At 37.6% G+C, this 19,089-nt stretch overlaps 1 protein-coding gene across 3 annotated transcripts in view; it reads left to right on the forward strand.

The window, feature by feature from the left end:
* RNASEH2B (ribonuclease H2 subunit B) overlaps positions 1-18,587 on the forward strand; it is a 44,858-nt gene extending 26,271 nt beyond the window's left edge. For 2 of the 3 annotated variants that reach the window (XM_009463072.2, XM_087758265.1), the window contains exons 6-11: positions 605-669; positions 1,877-1,982; positions 5,013-5,091; positions 6,044-6,086; positions 10,780-10,860; positions 12,794-13,548. In XM_009463072.2, coding sequence (XP_009461347.1) covers positions 605-669; positions 1,877-1,982; positions 5,013-5,091; positions 6,044-6,086; positions 10,780-10,860; positions 12,794-12,901 — 482 coding nt within the window. In that variant the 3' untranslated portion in view covers positions 12,902-13,548. Of the gene's footprint in view, positions 1-604; positions 670-1,876; positions 1,983-5,012; positions 5,092-6,043; positions 6,087-10,779; positions 10,861-12,793; positions 13,549-16,622 lie in introns of those variants that run through there. The other variant, XM_087758266.1, reaches the window with a different exon arrangement.
* Positions 18,588-19,089: the final 502 nt, after the last annotated feature.

Raw genomic sequence — 19,089 nt, forward strand, 5'->3', positions numbered from 1 at the left:
GCTATGTGAAAGGGGGGATAGAAGTACAACTTTTGCTTTAGTTACCCTGTGAAGTGAGAGGGGAGAACTGGGAGAACTGATAGGAAAAGGGTTTATTGAAAGGATGGATGGTTTGTCTTCACTAACCAACTCTCTGTCCTGGCCCCTTACTAGGTGCTGGAATTCAATAAGTAAAGATTTAAGATACTATGTTTAAAAAAAGCCCAAACAGTCATGGAAACAGCATTTTGTGTTGTGAACCATGTAGTTAAAATTACCAGTCTGGTGACACAGGGCAGTGAAGGTTTGGCAAACTACAGGGGCTTGAGAGGAGTCTTAGTGAATTCAGGCAGCCCACAATTACACATAAATAAATAAAATATGTGCTTTGCTGGATTAGGGCCTAATTAAAGAATTGTCAAGTTGTTCAGACTTGTGCATATCAGCTTAGTCTGTTTATTTTTCCACATTTTCAATATTTTTGAAACTTATTGCCCTGATATCAAACATGTGCAAGCCACAAATTAACTTTCATGCTGTATCTACAACATAAAAGATTTTAACTGTCTTGAAACTGCAATCCAAACCAGTCATGACTTTCTTCCTCTTACTTGTTTTTTCTTAGAGATTGGCAGTCAGAAGTTCTACAAATACAGCCAAGAGAAGACACTGAAGTGGCTAAAGAAAAAGGTATTGTGTTTCTCTTTTGCTTTCAAAATTGCTTTATGTTTAAAATGAAAATACTAGCTCGTCCATATCTGCATTTGAGCCATGTGGTGTGTCTCAGTTCAAGATACGTGTCCTGTCCAAGAAGGACAGACATCACAGTAAAGTTGTTGCACTTGGGAATGTGATGAGGTATTAGAGAAATGACAAGTTTGTTATGTTTCTCTTTCTGATGGGGCTGGCATGAGTGGGGTTCGTGGAGTGTGGGGAGGCAGAAGAAGAAGCTGAAGTTCAGCTGATCGCTGTGTTCTGTAGGCTTGCATAAGGTGAGGGGTTTGTCTTTTGCTTCATCCACTTCACGGATGGGCTAGAGGAGAGCTTTGACTGTTGCAATTTTTAAAGTCTGCCATGCTTTAAAGCTGGACAGAAATGCCTTGGTTTTGTGCTACGAGTGGGTTTCCTCGTGAAGTTTTGGCAGTGTCTCTCAGAATGGTCCTGGGTATGGTTGTTGCTATACTGATCCAATCACGCTGTTCAAGAGGTTTGTACAGTATGCAGAAAATAAACTAGTGTTATAGCTAAGCTTGATGTGGTCTGTATTTTGGTATAAAGAAGGTGAATCTCGTTTTACACACACACATGTGCCGCTACTATGTATCAATGTGATACAAGGAAGCTTTGTCATTTAAATTAGTCAATGCAAGCACAAAATCTGGTCTGCTTTCTGCAGTGATGAGCCATGGGGATATCTATTTTGCAATGAATACCTGAATATTTACATTTGAACAGGTACTTGTTTGTGTTGTTGAAAATATCTTCTGCCAGTTACCTCTCTATTAGATCCATTATAGCAGCGCCTTGTGAAGTCCTTAATCTTTGATTTCCATCAGGACCACCTTTGCAATCCAGCTGAGCTCAGGCATTCTCTGTTCTCTGAGCAGGTGTATTTCTCACCTGTATAATCATGGCTGTTGCATCTGAGTAGCTCAGCTTATCTTAGGGTGCTGCTAAACTGGTGCTGTGTTGCCAAGGCAACATGTTCAAAGACATGCTAGTTTCTTTGGGTTTTTTGAGCTCATATGCTAGTCATTACAAATGTATATTAAATTTCACCACAGTCCATAACTTGAGTGTTTTATATGCTTGAAACAAAATTACAAGAGCTTTGTCACTGCATTAACATGTGCATAACAGCACTGATACAGACATTTCATTCTGTGGTTTCCTATAGGTCAATCAAACAGTGAAAGCACTTAAAAGCAACAATATATGTGTAGGTGAAAGGGTACATGCAGCTACATTTATCAGCGGTAAACAGATCACAGATACTAAAGAAGGTAAGAAAACCAAACATTGTGATGAATTCCATTTTTGTGAAATCGCATACGTGGAGATAAAACACATTATTAGAATTTAAAATGTATTGAAATTGGCCTTTGCAGTAAATGTATTCCTTGTACAGAGAATTCCATATATGTTGTGACTGTGTGCCTTGACTTTTCCAAGTTCTTTGGTATCTTCATTGGATGACATTGTAACTAACAGTAGGTCTCAGCTGGGATTCTTTTAGCTTCTACTTAGTTCAAGGAGAAGACGTTGTTCTCAGTGAAATAAATGCTGAAGTGCTTTGCTGAACTGAGACTGTCTTGGACAATAGGACACAGGCTTGTAATATATAGGAGTATCCACCCAATAAGTGTTTCTGTGTTAAAACAGACTTCTTTTTTATTATTATTTTTATTAGCATGCAAATGCTCTTCATGGAATTCTCCAAAAAGGGAAGAGATCTTAGGAAGTCAGAGTCACAGAGTAAAAGCTCCTCGTCCAAACATGTCTTTATGTGACAAATAGTTAGAATACACAAGTGTGTGCTTATTAAGGGCAAAAACTTTAATAATATGTGTATTAAATTGCCCTGAAATTGACAATCCTGGTACCAAAAGGTCTGGAGTGATCCTGTTTGCTTCTAGTCACCTTTTCCCTGGGGAGGGCAATGTCCTGAATGTTACTGGGATATGAAGTTGTATAGAGAAACCTGAAAATGGACTTGGAATACATTCTTTAGGTGTTAATGAAAATTAAGAAAAGTTTCAAATAAGACGAACAAAAGCAAATTGTTTCTTATTACAAACACATTCAGAAGCCTGCATGCTGTTGAAAAATAAGGAGAAACAAAGCAACTTGCTGACCAAGTGGAAAATGAGTTACCAAGTAATGATATCAAAGGAAACAACATAAATGAGATTTAAGAGGCAACTAGACAGTTTTATAGAACAGAGATTGTAATACATGGTTTTTAAAAAGAGGCAAAGCTGCAAAACTTGTAAGTGACTTTAACTTTACAGTAGCTTTTCATCCTTTTCCCCACCCCCATTTTTTTAAAGAAAGGGAAAATTGTCCTGACAGCAACCATCTTGACTATGCTTAAATACTTTATATCTGAAATTTGTAATGAAATAGCTCATCTGCAGTGTTTTTTCCACTTTCCTTCTTACTTATAGTAACATGGATATAATAGTCTTTTAAAAAGCCTTTTTTAGACTTAAAAGAGCAGCATTGAAGTAGGGAATATTGGGGGTTATAAGTGGGTACATTTTGGAGGCAGTCCCACTGTATGCAGCAAGGTGAATGACAGAAAGTCAAATGGACCTTAGTCAACACTTATTTTTAATAAGACTAATTTTCTTGTCTGATCCTTTCACTGCCATGACAGTGCAATTTATTTCTGTAGAGAATTGCTTTCATAGGGTTATTATGAAATTTCAGTACCTTATAAATAGATGGGTATATGTAGTTAGCGTCTACAGATGTTGTAGGGCAAAAATCTGGGTGGATATAATGAGTGCAAATGGGGAAGGAGGGGAGGTTTAACGTGTGAGACCTGAATACTTCATTCAGAAGACAAAGAAGGGAGGTGCGCAAGTATTCCTGATGTTTGACAGGAGGTTAATAACAAAGCAAGGCTAGGGTGAGAACACAGACTCCCTAGAAGGCAAACAGTGGTATTTTAAAATTGCTAAAGGAAGTCAGTGAAGATTGCTTCAAGGCAGAAATGCAGAGAGAATGGATTTTGTATTTAGTACAAAATAATGGCAGTTGACTTGGACTCACCATTGAGTATCATAATGCAAAGAGTGAAATGATGGGAATATTTTTCTTAAGCGATAAATTGGACATATTAAGTGTTGAGGTGAAATTGCCTTGGATTGGAATTATTTCTTCTTCTCTCCTGACCCTTGAGTGGGCTTAGGGAGTGACAAATCCTTGATGAATCTAGGCAGTGGAGGAAGAAGTGCAGATAGGAGATACTAAGAATTTGATGTCAGTATAGTTGAAATGCGTATGCTGGTGTCAGTTTGTTAATGCTTTCTGCTTCAATGCCAGTTTGCATTGGGCTTTTTAGATTAAAAAAAAAAAAAAAAGAGGAAACTAGTACAGAAGAAATAGTTCTTTACCACCCTGAGACTAGTTTACCATTTGCTTATGAACTCTCAAAGTGTGTAGGCATGTGAACAGATAGTGCTGGCCTGTTGCAGATGGAATTCAGAGGTGAGATTTTAGCTTAATGTCTGTCTGGCAAATACTTCCTGTGCATGGGTGCAGTTACTCCCTAGCAACCCCAACACAGCAAGTTTAAAAGGTCCGGCCCATGATCAGTAAGTGGTTGTGTACAACGTGACAGGAAAAGATCTGGTTTAGGACTTCATGTTATAAAAGGGTCACTTTTTTTTTCCCAGTCTCTCAGAAAAACATTTATAGCAGGAGTGCCCTGTACTGAAAACAGCTTCTAGTAGTTCATATTTCCACAGATGATTATCCCGTCTTGCCAGTGATGTTTAGATAGGCCTTGGCATTTTCCGTAAAGTACTGAAATTAAGTACAAGACTTTGAAATAGCCTCATTGTCTCATCTAATTGTTTTCAGTTGAAGCCAGAAAATGTACTTTAGTACTGAAGCCGTTGCCAAATAATTGTAAGATCCAGATGCTTTAAAATTAATGATTGCGTGTTCTGTTGAGTCAGCTTTTTACTTTTGCAGGTTTTTAAAATTTAATTTCTTCGGAAAAATACATGATATCTAGTATTCTCAGAAAGTGAACAGCTTTTGTAAAGTACATACAGCAGATATTAATAACATGTGCTGACAAAGTGAGCGTAGTAAGTCTTTACTTTTTAAATAAACCTAAAAGTGTCATATAACAAACTACTCAACACAGAGAACCATCACAGTGTATCCATTAGAAGTCTCTTACTATTAATTCAACCTTATGATTTATGGTAGCACATGCAACATGGCTAAGGCAACGTGACTATATAATGTGGATGTTCTTTTTCTTCTCCTTCCCACTCCCTGCCCTGTTCGTGAAGACTATGTCCGGTATGCCCATGGGCTAATATCAGAATATATTCCTCAAGATCTGAGTAAGGACTTGTTAAAATACTTAGGGTAAGTATTGTTCCAGCTAGCTGCTAGTTTTATATGGCATGCATTAATGTCCTTTTGGTCATTTATATTGAATACTGAGATTTGTTCATCAAGGTTGCAGTGAATGATGCAATGAGATTATATTTGCCACACTTTAAATATGATTTTTTCAAATGTAGATTATGCCTTTCTGTTGTTCCTGTGATGCTAAGGACCACAGGCTGGAGTGGAGGTGTAATATATTTGTCTGATAATGTCTGTCATCACAGCTGCATCATGAAACCCTGAGCCATGTATCCCATTTTAAAGCAAGGCGGGGAAGGAAATCCAAAGAGTTAAAGCAGTTTGTCCAGAATTATCAAGCATGAGCAGCAGAGCCAGGAGTAGAATCCTTATCCCCAGTCCTCTTTCCTTTTCCCTACTCACTCAGTGCTGCTGGGGTTTGACTTCACATATCTAACCTGTGTTAGTTTATATTTAAATCTGGAAGGTGAGCCAGCATCCTCATCCTGGTGTTCCCTGCCAGCAGCAGACTTTGCTTAAAGCATCACTGGGACCCTGCACCTGCCCCTCTGTTCAGTTCTGTTCAAAGGGTTCTGTTATGGTGGCCTGTGGAAAAATGTGCAATTTTCAGCTTGAAGTCCCATAGCTTAACAGTTTCATTGAAGAGATGGTATGTGCTTTATAACGTCGTCTTACTAATAGCCAAGGTTTTCAAAAGTAAGGTGGAGTTCTCCTGTTTTGGTTGCCAGATCTAAGAACTTTTAAAAGACCCCATGTTTCTGTACAGTGCCGGGCTCTGTTTTAGTTATCTAAGTCAGAAATACAAAGTCCATGAGCTGCTTTTTTTGTAAACGCATGCCATGTGTGAGCAGCTGATAACCAAAGCAGCCTTTGTGGGGAAGGAATTATAAGCTTTCGGTTGTGCAATCCAGCTGTCTTAATTTATAACTTAAAATCTTTTGTTCTACAGGCTCCCAGAACTTAAAAGCCCAGCACTAGAGCCACCATCGAAGGTAGGAGAACATTAAGATATTCACAGATACATTGTGTTGTAAACTAATTTCTCTGAGTTATTATTAAAACTAGACTAGGCCGAGCACTGGGTACAGTGCAATAAGTAAGTTGGCCTTGTGAAAGGCGTCTGAAATAACGCAAGAAATTTACCAGGTACTTCATATTTTTTAGTAGGGAATATTTTGTTTGCTTTTCCTGTTTAAAAAAGGGGAGGGAAAGAGAGAGACATATTTTATATTTTTGGTCAGCAGTCTTTTCATACGTGTTTTGCTTATTTAGTTTTATTGAGGTTGATGGGACAATATGACCTCATAGGTTTTCTTTCATATGTAATTTATGAGGACCCTGAAAGGGACCTCCTGGGTCATGGATTCCCAGACAACCATGTTGGATAATCTCTCATACACTGACCATTCTGCCCTGTAAGTCTCATTAGGATTTTTTATTTCCATTACTTCTCTTGGAAGACTGTTCTATAACCTCATTCCTCTGATGCTCAGAAACCTTCCTGTAAATTCCACCTTGAATTTATTCATGGCCAATTTATTCCCCTGCGCTTTTGTGCTAACATTATCATTGTTTTTTTTAATTGAAATGGCTCTTTTCCCTCCCTAACATTAGTTCTCTCAATGTGTAAAGGGAAAACATATATCCTTTCTGTTTTCATTTTGTGAAGCCAAACTTGGTTGTGTAAGATGGGTTCTCTGTTCCCTCATCATTGCAGGAACATTTCTTTACACCTATTCCAAGATGAATTCAATTGTTTCAAAGCAGGTGACCAGAATCATATATAATTATTCATGATAAAACTTTTATTGGTACAATATGATGGCATTCTTCCCTTCTTGTCTTAACTGGAAGTACTTTATCTTATTACATCTTGGAATCCCATTTGCCTCTATTACTGTGTGATGTACCAGATAGCTCACAGTCATGCCGTGAACAGTTAAGACACACAGTTGTTTTTTCTTCTCCAGGGCAATCTTTAGTTGATCAGCATTCAGATCTACGAGAAATTCATGCAGTTAGCTGCTGTGTACATGACCTTGTACTTCTGTACGTTTCATCCGTTTCTAATGGTTACAGTCTTGAAGGTTCTCTGGCTTTTCCTTCATAGTGTTAAAAGCTCTTTAGGTATTCATAATGCTACTCAGTGGTGTACATTCAGCAAATGTTAGCATGCTGTTATCTTTAATTAACAATTAATGAACATTTTGAATAGTTATTGTTCATGGCACTCCGTTAGTAATCTCCATCTGATCCAATGACATCCCTTCCTGCATTATTTGCCTTTGTTTCCCTTTTACCCAGTTTATTACCTACCTTAAAATTCTTATGCAGTCTTTGTTTTCTGTAATTTCAGTTGCTTAAGTGGCACCATGTCAAGTCCTCTGGCAATCCTTCACATTTTCTGTCACCAGAAAATGTGTTATCTTTGAGAAAAAAAGATAAGTCAGTAGGCATTACCTATGTTTAGTTTTTATTTCCTCTATATCTTTAATTATTCTTTTTTCTTTCACTTTTTCTCCCCCCTCCATTCTGCTGAGGCCTACTATCACTTTTTCCTGCTCTTTACATATAGATTGGTGTTTGGCTATTCTGCAGCCATATGGTCCCTACCTGATAGAACAGTTGCCAGGTTTTGCTTCTGGACTTTTGATTTCTGAGGCAGTCTCCCGACAGTGTCAGCATATTGAGTTTTACTTCTGTCTTGAATAGAGTGATTTCTGTTTTCTGCCCCTGTGTTTAACCTCTTCATCTTTATTGAAAACAATTTACTGAGGCAAAGGTTTTATTCCATTTTGGGGCTATACATAGATTAGCTTTAATATCTATCCTATCCTTACTGTATAGCAGCTTCACTTTTTTGATTCCCTTTTTGCCTCTGTGGCTAAACAACTTTCTACTATTTGTTTTAATTTCCTTTCCAAGGTGTAACTCAGCTTGACTTTTCTGCAGTTCTCACTTTATCCCGGTATTACCTGACCCCTAAAACAAATCTTTTTTTTTTTTTTTTTTTTTTGGCAGTCTTGTTTTCCCTGTTCATTGTAGAATTCTGCTTACTCCTAGTATCTTTTTTTTGAGGGGGGGAATATGTGTGCATCTGTGTGAGCAAGGGGGAGCATTCATATGGTTTAGTCTGAGAATCTCTTTCCTTCAAGATTTTTCACCTCATTTGAAGTAAAAGATCCAAAATCACATCTTCCGTCTTTTTGTTTTACATTCCAAGTGTCCTCCTCACACATCAAGTCCATTTGCTTTGGCTTAGAGAAGTAAGGCATATGGTTTGCAAAGGTTGCCCCTCTAGAATCAAGAACCCCACTTGTGATTATCCTTTCCATTTAATTTAAACTGAGGCATCCTATGTCTGCTGAAACTAGGTTACTTACTACACCGACCTTTCCTGCAATGTCCCTGCTACTTAGCGAAAAAAAGTCTAAAATAACCTCATTTCTGGCTGGTTCAGTGACTGTTCTGTTAAGCAGTATGTCAGCTAGCACATGCAGGAATAATTGGGCCCTACTGTTATTAATAGCATTTGTTCTCCAATGTATATCCATGGATATAAGTTATTTCCATGTGGTTGGACAGTTGTTCTGGCTGCACAGTTACTTGGCCCTTTGATTCAGTTAAGAATTATCTTTATGCATTGTAAGAAATATTAAACACACATCAGGAGCCAACTGATATTCATTAGCCATATAAGCATGTTACAACAACTATATTAAACTACATGTGATGTACATTACATATTATGTACGAATAGCTTTTATACCATTGGGATAGTTCTGAGAATCTATTTTTAAAAATAGTTTTATTTCAGCAGTTTGGTTACAGAGGAAATGAGGCTTAGAACTGTTCAGTTGTTGGGCAGTGAAATCTTGCTGAGGATCTGATTAGTTTCCAGAGCACTGACCAGGGTGTGTATGATGCTTCTGTGTTTAAGTCTTTGCAACTTCAGAGATTTAAAATACTGCTTTATTTCACAATCGCAGAGGAGCAAGGCAGGCTTGTACACTGGAACCTGTAGTCTCCTTCAGACCATTTTCATTCACTTGCATTGACATTTCTCTTCATGAGGGCAAGGTGTATTGACAGACATAGTGTAGGATTATTGCAAATAAAGAAGAGTCTAACGTATTTCCTATTATGGTAAAGTAATTGCATGTTTAGGAATGATGTTAAAATAATTTCTGAAGGGAGGAAAGATTTAGAAACTTAAGTGGTTAACAGAAAAGCTACGACAGGTTCTCTTTTAGTACACGAGTAAACTGGGTACAGTCTGGACTCTGTGGTTTAATGATTAAATCAAAATTACATGTTCTTTGTATTAATTGTAAGCCATTGATCTTGTGTTGTAATCGTCATACTGTCCAGTTTGTCAGCATAGGGAGTCTGGCCATTGGCAGATGATGACAGACATCTCCAAAGAATATGTAGGCTCTGCTACAACTAAACACCAAATGTTTTGCTGAAGTGCAAACATTTTGTTGTAAGTTTTAAAAACTTGTTCATCAGATTCCAAAAAGAGGAGAATAGTAATTATTCATTAGATTGTCATTTGAAAATGTAATCACAGCACAGTAAACAGCCTCCTAGAGAGGCTGATCCAGATCCCTTTGAAATCAAAAGAAAAGGCTGCTGTTGGATCTGGTTCTAAGAGCTGAGAAATCTAAGCTGCAGACCTGGCTTCTGTGCCAAAGAGAGAGAGGGAGGGAGAGAGAGAGATCACAAGCACCATAAACAAAATGAATAAAACAGGATCTTAAAATGTATGGTACCATCCAAGTTGCTTGCAAAATCACTTTCTTTGGCACAAAAACTAGGAAGGCCACAGTTTAGATTTCACAGGATATTAAGGACAGGGTAGTAATATCAGATATATAATAATAATAAAAATACAGTGTTGTAAAATACTATATACTTTTTTTTCCCTTTTGGAAACATACCAGGAAGTTTTCACCTTTAAACTAAACACATGCTCACAGTTTATGGAAAGAAATATTCATTCTTACGGCCTGATCGTGTGAAGTGCCGAGAACCATTCACTTCCATTTTTTCTGAATTTAGAAGGCACCCCGCACATGCAGAGTCAAGCTTCCTAATATACTGTTGGATTCAAGCGATGAAGCAGTCAGCAGAACTATGTCAGTGTTTCACTGTTGCCAAACTGTAGAAACTAATTACTTCTAAAGGTTGTGCACAAACAGATAATAGACTAGAGATGATGATCCACTTGTGTTGGCAGATAGCAATAACACTGGAGTTGGTCCACAGTTCCATGAGACCATGGGGACCAGAGTCTAGGTTCCCTGGTTGTTAGACACTAACTTCCAACAGCTGCTCCGTAAAGGTTCTCTAAATAGACTCTGACACCAAAGTCACAATCATGGAAGTTAAAAACAGGATTCAAGTGATTTCTAGAAGTCATTCATCAGAAGGCTAGGAAGAAGAAAATGCTTCCCATGACACTGAATGATCTCTTCTGGATACTGTAGAGATGGTATATATTCACATGTAAAGAAGACAATTACAGAGAGAGAAATCTTCCACTGTTACTGCAGATTCTTCAGTTGATTGCCAGTCCTATTTTGGTGCTATGGTTACATTATAAAACCAAAGCTTTAAACTTCCATGTGTGTACATCATAAAAGTGGTTGACAGAGCAACTTCCTCACTCTAACATTTCAGAAAAGGAAATTATCAGATGTCCCTGTGGAAGCAGGAGAAGACTATACTAAGTTTAACAGCAGCAGTCTGAAAACCAAAAAGGTAAGCAAGCCTTGCATTTATGCATGTTTTGCTAAAGCATAGTTTAATATCCAACATTAGCACAGAGTGCCTATTTTTCTCTTCCAAAACACATAAGAAAAAAAAATACAAAATGGCAGATGTCTGTAGTTATGTCTTCTTGAACTTTTCATTCAGGTTTAATTTGACTTTGATAGTCTTGATGTCCCATTCTGAACTCTTCTATACTGTAACTTTGTATTTTATCAGTGAACATTCCAGTGAACCTCACAGACTTCGACACGTGTTAAGGTGCTCAGCTAATGTTTGCAAAGCTCTTTGAGATCTTTAGATGAGAAATCCTATGGCTTAGTGATAACAACTGTTAAATTACAGTTATTGGAAAAAGAAACAAAGATGGTGGCATTCACTTAAATTCCAAGGGATGCTAAGACAGGCTTTATTTTTACCTAGAAATATTGCTTGTGCACTTACTTATGTCAACTTAATGAAGTTAAATCAACACAGAACTTGCTGATTGCCAGTTCCAAGGTTGGAAGGCCAATTCAAATCTGAGTCCAGTTGTGCCTGCCACTGTACTATTCCTAGGAGAGCAACAGAGATGTGAAAAGAAATAGATTCTGTCTGTGTGTGCCAAAGTTGTGAGGCTTGCACTGGCTTATTTCTCTGAACACTGAAAGAAAATGAATCCTTCTCCAGTCCATCGGGAACCAAAAAGGCCCTCTGTGCTGGTCTTGTGACCTTCAGACTAGTGCTGACTACTCTTTATCCCTTTGCAAAGAAAAGCAGCTGGTGACAGTTGCATTCCTTCCTCCCCCTAAAACTCCCAGAATTTTTTGTATTCAGGGCACATGCTAGTTTTGAAGTAAGAAGAGGATTGCCCCCTAATTGAACGTGATAAATAGTTTAAAATACATGTTTCCCCCCTTCCCCCATTATGTACCTATAGCTTTTGAACTGAGCATAAAGATACAGACTGAGGAGAGAGAAATCATTTTAACATTAAATATGATTTACTTCTGAAATAATGAAGCACATTGATGAGAGAATCTGGGAAAGAAAAGATAGCTCTTGGACTCTGTACAGTATACTACTCTTTTTTAAATATTTTGGCAGTGTTTTTGTTTGTGTTGTAACACAGACGATCATACTGTTGTTTCATATCTTCATCCTATCCATAACCTTCTAGCTGATCTCAAGTATTGTAATTGTGAAGTCCTGCAGACTGAGGAGTATCATAAAGAAAGGTCAATGCAAAGTTTTCTTAATAGGGAAAACAGCTAGAGATTTAAAACATAACATTTGAAAATGTAAGAAAGAAAAGAGGTCAGCTCTATAAAATGTGGCTCATAAAATGTGTTTTAGGTGTAAAAGTCTGGGAAGTTGTCCCAGTGGCCTCGAAGTGCTTTGCAAGTGTTAGTTACCTTCTTCATTCTTAGTTCTTCCATCTCTTTTCCCTTTATTTCACCGTGCATAGTCTTTGATAATAAATCAGTGTGAATTATTCATCATCTGTAATGCAAGGCTGTAATTCAGCCTGCTGACAGCATAATCATGAGATTGAGTCGGAGGGTACAGTATGCATCTGTTCTATTGCATGCATTATTCCTCTTAATGTACACTCAGGGATTATCCCAAAGTAAACGTTTGAGTTGGGATACCTCATTCTGCAGAAAGGAAAGATGTTTCACCTCCTTGTCCTTGTAATTGATTCTCTGTCTTTGTCTGAGGTTAAGTAATTTGTGACAAGTATTTTTCTGTTTGAATAATCTCAAATTTGTTTAGTAAGGTTTTTCTCCAACAATTTAAAGCCTGCATAACATTAGCTTTACTGCTATGTACTAAAAAAGCAATTCAACTTCTTGCTTGACTTCTGTATTTAGGAGTTCGTAGCTTATACGCCCCTCCTACGGAGATGCTGCTTAAATTTTTCTGTTTATCATTTCACTAACAGGCAAACAGCAAGATGTCTGCAGCACAGAAGGCTCTGGCCAAAGTTGATAAGAGTGGAATGAAATCCATTTCTGCTTTCTTCAGCTCCAAACCTAAAGCATCAAAATAAAGATTTGTTCTTGAAAGAGTTCTATACAGTGGTTATTTTTATGTTAAGCTAAAGATGTCTCCTGGGTTTTTTTGTTAGTATAGTATATGCAGGGCATGTCTGTGTACATAGTGGAGTGTGATGAAGACATCTGTGAGCTAGTGTGGGACAGAGCTGTTAAGTCTCAGTGGAGCAAGGCAGTACCAGGCAGATATTCCAGCCTGGGTCAGGAAGACAGCCTAGCTGCACTGGCAGGGTCCTGTGAGCTGAGAAGCAAGGTTTAGCGTGGTACCATACTGGCGTGCTGCTTGTTCTAGAGCAAGCTCAGTCAAGCCCACCACAGAGTTTTCTCTGTTGCACTCCATTCTGGGCTGGAGACATGCCCTCCTTTGATGAGTTTTTAAGGAGAGTTTTTTCATTCTTAAGGAGCATTATTTTTTGAGACTTTCTGGAGGTTTTTACCCAGTATAACACCAGAGTAGGATGGCATCGTTAGATTTTTATTCTGACCCAAATCTAAGTGCTGATGTAAGCATTGCCATTGGTGGCAATTTATCGAGTCAAAGATAGTGTCTACATGGGGATTTTGGTTGTTTTGAATACGCTAGAAACAAATTGCAGTAAATGTCAATGCGCATGTAACGCAATAAAGTGCTTTGTGTAACAAATTTGTGCTTGTTGTGTTTGCTGTACGTTTCATGAAGATGAAATGCTCTACATAACATGAAGATTAGGCTTCAGGACATTTCTTAAGGGGTTTTGGTATTTTTCTGTGTATAAATTTTAATCCTTAAAGAATTACAGCATCACTTTGGGCTTACATGATAAATCTCTTAACACATAGCAATATAGGGGTATTTTTATGTTCAGTTCCAAGGTCAATAGGTCTTTGCAAAAATAATTAGGGAAAGACTTATTTAAAGGCAAAACTGGGGCTTTTAAAGAAGCTTATTTGGAGTTGGATGCGTAATTCAAAAGCTTAATTATGAGTGTCTTGGATAAGGTTTAGTGTTACAAAGTTTTGCACAAGGTAGGACTGTTACTTAAAACTCAGTACTCACTCTTGGGTGTGTTCTTTCCTCATTACAGAGTATTCCTATGTGTTCAGAGGGATAGCTGTCTGCTATGTTGCAACTTCCCTGATTCGACGAATTGAAAAAGAGATGGAGTCATTGGGATCATTTGTATAGGTCTAGCCAGTTCTGCACGACACTAACTCATAGTTTCATCCACCAGCTGTTGCACTGAGCCATTGCTGTGGATCAACTACAACGTGTGTTTTAGAAAGACACTCTTAAAATACATCATTCTTTGCTACTTCAACTCAGTAGAGAATCTGCCTCTATCTCTTGGTAACGGGGAGTTTCAGAGAAACCAGGAGTTTCTTCATTTTTAGTAATTATGCCATTTTTCCACTCCAGACTTACTTGCTGTCTGTTAGGTTAAAGAGCTCTGTGGCATTCTCTTCCAACCAGAAATGAATGAGAAGCCTTGCTGTGTGTTGTGTGCGGTTTTGCAATTGCTGTTGGGGTTCATACGCCTTTCAAACCAATGTTTTTTTCAAAGTTTCAGGCATCGTTTGTAAGTGGGGAAGTCAGTGTGGTTGGAATTCCAGATCGAGGAAAATATTTGGAAATCTATGGAATTATTATCTCTGATTACAGAGAGATTTATTTAACAAATGTGGATGGTCTCCCAATAGCGTACAGTTAATGTTCCCAGTTCTAAAAATGTTTGTCTGAAGTGGATTATCTAGAACCAAAATCAAGTTCCTTAGAAAAAAATGCTCTTCAGGCATTCTAAGGAATCACTACTGTAGGGCTTCCTTATCTCTGAAAATCAGCCCGTAGTTCTAGTGTTTGAACATAGGTTGAGAAGTGTGTGATGCAGAGACTTTATTGATTTTTCAGTTGGAATCATTATCCCAAGTCATTTGGTGCGTATGTGACAATTTCTATATGCCCCACCTTTAGAATTGCCGTCTTCCTTTTTTCCTACCTTACTTGTCTAGGCTGTAAGTGAAGACCAGCCCTGTAGCAGCACGTATTGGTTTATCCAATGGGTCCTTGCTATGATTGGAAAGAACTGGCATTTGATGAGCCCGGAATGAGCAATTGCAGTCATGAACTGGAAGGGTTAGATTTTGAAAAACATTCAGCCTAGCCCAGCAGTTTATTTGACAGTCAAACCCCCCAACTTCAGTAGGAGAAGGGATGCACCAGTGATGACAGCTTTCGAAAATCACCACTCAAAGTGCAGGATAATGATATGAAAAAAAAAAAAAAGAAAAAGAACAGGCACGTAGTGTCATGTTAATGGCGAAGTTTTGTGCAGTAAGCAACATCTTAGGGAGTACTTTGGTAAATGAGAGGAGAGGAATTATGTATCTATTAATGGAAAGCCAATTGCCAGCACTAGAAGATGTTGAGAAGGCAGACAAGCATGGGATGGACGTTTCAGTGGAAAACCAAGAGTGGGAGAGAGTTACATTAGAAACGGGAACTATGAGGTAGGACAGATACATGGTAGAAGCTCTTCTTCTGGATATTTAATTCTGCTAGTTTTAGGGGTTTGGTTTTAAATAGTTCAGAAGTTGTGTGAAATGTATTTTGGAAATGCGTCATTTCATCGACTGAACAGTTCAAGAACCTTTCTTCTAAGAAACAGTCCCAGTCACCAGAGGGTGAGAATTTAGGAGAGGAGGACAATTCTTATAGAGATGGGAGGCCTTTGTAGTGACTTCTGATCTGGGGTACCGATTGGTTTTTTTCTTTCTCTGTACATGACTTTCACATCTGCCACTGCGCTCGAGGACTTAAGTCTAGAGTTCTTCCTCTGTGCATAGATGCGTTGTGCTTTAGTGTGTCACATCTCGACTTCAGCGGTCAGCTATGCTGTAACTTACAACAATAGTAATTTTATTAGTGACTGTGCTTTTGGTTGAGCAGGAATTAGTGCATGACAAAAAACTAAGCTATTTCCAAAAGCCATTAGAGCTTTCATGTGAAAATAAAAACTTTTCCCTTTATGAAATACATTTAGTAACTTTGAAACTTCCTCAACATGTAGCTGTAACAAGTTATGAAGAGCAAGTGGTGCCAAATACATAAAACAATATTTCCTACCACAACGAGGATTTAAATATAGTTACTATGCCTGGCCAGCAGTAGCAGTAGGTCATTATGAAGTGCTGCTTTGCTATTTCTTCCTTGGTTAGCTTAGTATGAAACAATATGCCAGCACCATTATAGAAATGTGGTCTTTCTTTCTTTCTTTTTGGCATTAACATGCCATTTCTACATGCTCGCGTAAATATCTGATAAGTTGTGATGCTTTTGTAGTTGTTGTTTTGGGATTAAGCAGCTCTTACGTTTCCACTTTTTTAGACTTCATGTTGCAAATGGATTGGCATCAGTGGGCATGGAAAACTTCATATGGAAATACCAGCACTGACTTAGGGATATGTAAGGGTTGGACTTGCACACACCGTTTTCAGTCTTAAGTAATAAACTTAGTTCTATTCATAGAAGTGACAATTGGTGATTTGAATATTTTCAGTGGAAAAGGCGGCATAGTTGGCAGAATTTGCATTCAGATCTGAAATTTAGAAGAGTTCAGTGATGCTTGTTTTCAGGTGTTCGGTTGCATCTGACTTGATGTTTTTTTAGAGGGAAACTAAATGCATGGATGCTTATTTGAATAGATTAATGATTATGACTAGGGTTTTCTCTTTCCTTTTTAGATGCCTGCACAAAGACATGCAAAGAAGAAATGAAAGGAGCATAAGGAGACTCGCTAATATTATTTTAACTTGCCATAATCTCAAAGCAGCTTTTAAAGGCTTTTTTTACGCACTTTCTGAAAATAAATGCTTGAAGTTAGACATGCCCTGTTCCAAGAAAAAGCAAATCTCAGCAGATTAACATTGTTAAATACACGGTGTGTTAAACATACACTGCTTCAAATTTTATAGCTTATACACTATTGGTCTATCGGGCCCTTCCAGGAAAGCACTTATGAGCATGCCTAATGTTAAGCACATGAGCAGTGATCTCAAAGTCAGCAGTGTTGTTCGCGTGGATAAGTGCTTTGTTGGATCAGCGCCTAAAGTCCTGTTAGGTGCTGAGCATCCTGATCCATATCCAGCAAAGCACTTACGTCCATGCTTATCTTGAAGTGGAAGAGCCAGTCTAAGTAATATTTGTGCATTAGTGTTCACCATAAAATCTCTCTTGGCATAATGACTCACATGCTTAAAATTAAGCACCTGCCTAAGTATTTTGCAAGGTCAGACCAACAGCATCCTTGGGCAAGTCTTAAATAATGACTTGATTTTGTATGAATTTTCTTTTTTTGTACTCCTTTTTTAACAGAGTATATGATTTTAGTGGCCATAATGACGAGTTTTAGAAGCTGCATAGAAAAATACGTTGTGTGCAATTTTCTCCATTCTTTTTCAAAATCTAGCCAAATTCAGCAAAATGGCCTTTTTGGACGAGACGCCCACTGTTCAGACTTAGAATCATCCAAAATAAAAAAAAGTTAATGCTATTTTTTTAGGACATTTATATTTTTTTAAATTATTTCACTGAGTTTTATTTAAATCATTTTGTCCAACCTGACCTTTTATCCAGAAGATGTCACCTAGCTCTGGTTGTGCGGACAGTCTGACTCAAAGTGCTAAAACTTGAGGTAGGATGTGTGTTCACAAGGGCAGATGGGGAAGTTGTATTTTGATTTTACTTCTTTTTTTCCTAAGGGATTGAAACCTTAGAAACATGTATAAAATAACGTGTATGTTTTGTGTTGAGAACTAACCAAAAGCTATTTAATCCTCCAGGTAAAAAAAAAAGACCTGATTATTTTTTTTCTTTTTAATCATGTAAGAGACACTTTCTGCGGAGTGAACTTCAACCAAAATGTCAACTTGAGTCTACATAAAACATGCAGAAAATGGATGCTAATGAGATCCTTAAGTGATCTGTGTTAGATGCAATCTGATGTTTTTAACTTAAATACCTGTTTATCAAACTACCATTAATATCTAGCTCTTTGCTACAAAACTTTTTAAAAGTAATAATTGACAGGATTTTGAACGTAGCGAATCTGTACTTCTGTAAATTTTAACTATGATGACCCCAGTTCGCAGACACCTACAGCAAAGGGCCAAAATGTTCTGTGAAGCTTGAATATATTTGAAGCATTCTAGGTAAGAAGTAAAAAAACATTTTGCTTCCACTCTGGCAAATTCTGCCTAACTTCATGTCAACCGAGAGCACCAGGAAGAGTTTATTAGGACGTTGCTGAAAACTAAATTCCAAGACAAAGTGGCAATAGCTTCTTCAACTTTCTTTTCAACTGATTCTGATCAACTCTGTTTCAGAACATGAAAAATCTGAACTGTTAACCATTTAGAAATCATGTATGAAAGGAAATGTAATCTGAATGCTTCTTTTAGAAATTTGCATTGAATTCTTTTTGTTACTTTTATGCTTGTCTGGTTAAGCAATGTGCACTGTCCCTTTTCAAGGAAAAAATATTTATTTTAACAGAGTTTTCTAGGCAGTACTGCAAGAATATTATACGGGTCCAAGATGAAATTTCTATTTTTCTAGCTTATATTAAAAAAATGCTTGATGTATGATTAAGATTATATATTTTAGTAAAGAGTGGTTCCATTTTTTTGTAAGATTTTAATTCCTGTACAAGAAAGAAATAAATACCTTTGGAATAACTTTTTGATGATTACTTCCTTAATTTCACAGAGAAATACAAAGAAAAATGCAGTGCAGTCAGACTACTAATACTGCTCGCCTCCACAAGCTAGTCAGTAATCCTTAGACTGAGTTGAAGGAAATAATGAATCCTGACATAGATATGCATCTAAAAGTTCATTAAGACAGATTCAGTGAAGCAATTAGGCTGTTCCTTGAGGACCTTACTGTACAGATGTTCTAGTGAAAACTCATTCGGTGTACGTGTAGTTGTTGGCCTAAGTACTCTGGCCATTTTGATTTTCATGAACGTGGTGGCGAATCTCTGAGTGATGGCAGGATGAGGAGAGTCGAGGTGAAAAGAATGATGTGATATTCATGTCATTTTCTACATATTTCGTGTTCTTCGCCATCACATATTTAGTATACAGGTGCTCTGTCACGGACTTAGACAGAACTGATAGACAATTCTTCTCCCTGTTTTTCGTAGCAGTC

This window comes from Nipponia nippon, unplaced genomic scaffold, assembly GCF_047370975.1.
Source record: "Nipponia nippon isolate SJK-2023a ecotype South Korea unplaced genomic scaffold, ASM4737097v1 scaffold_2, whole genome shotgun sequence".
Lineage (NCBI taxonomy): Eukaryota > Metazoa > Chordata > Aves > Pelecaniformes > Threskiornithidae > Nipponia > Nipponia nippon.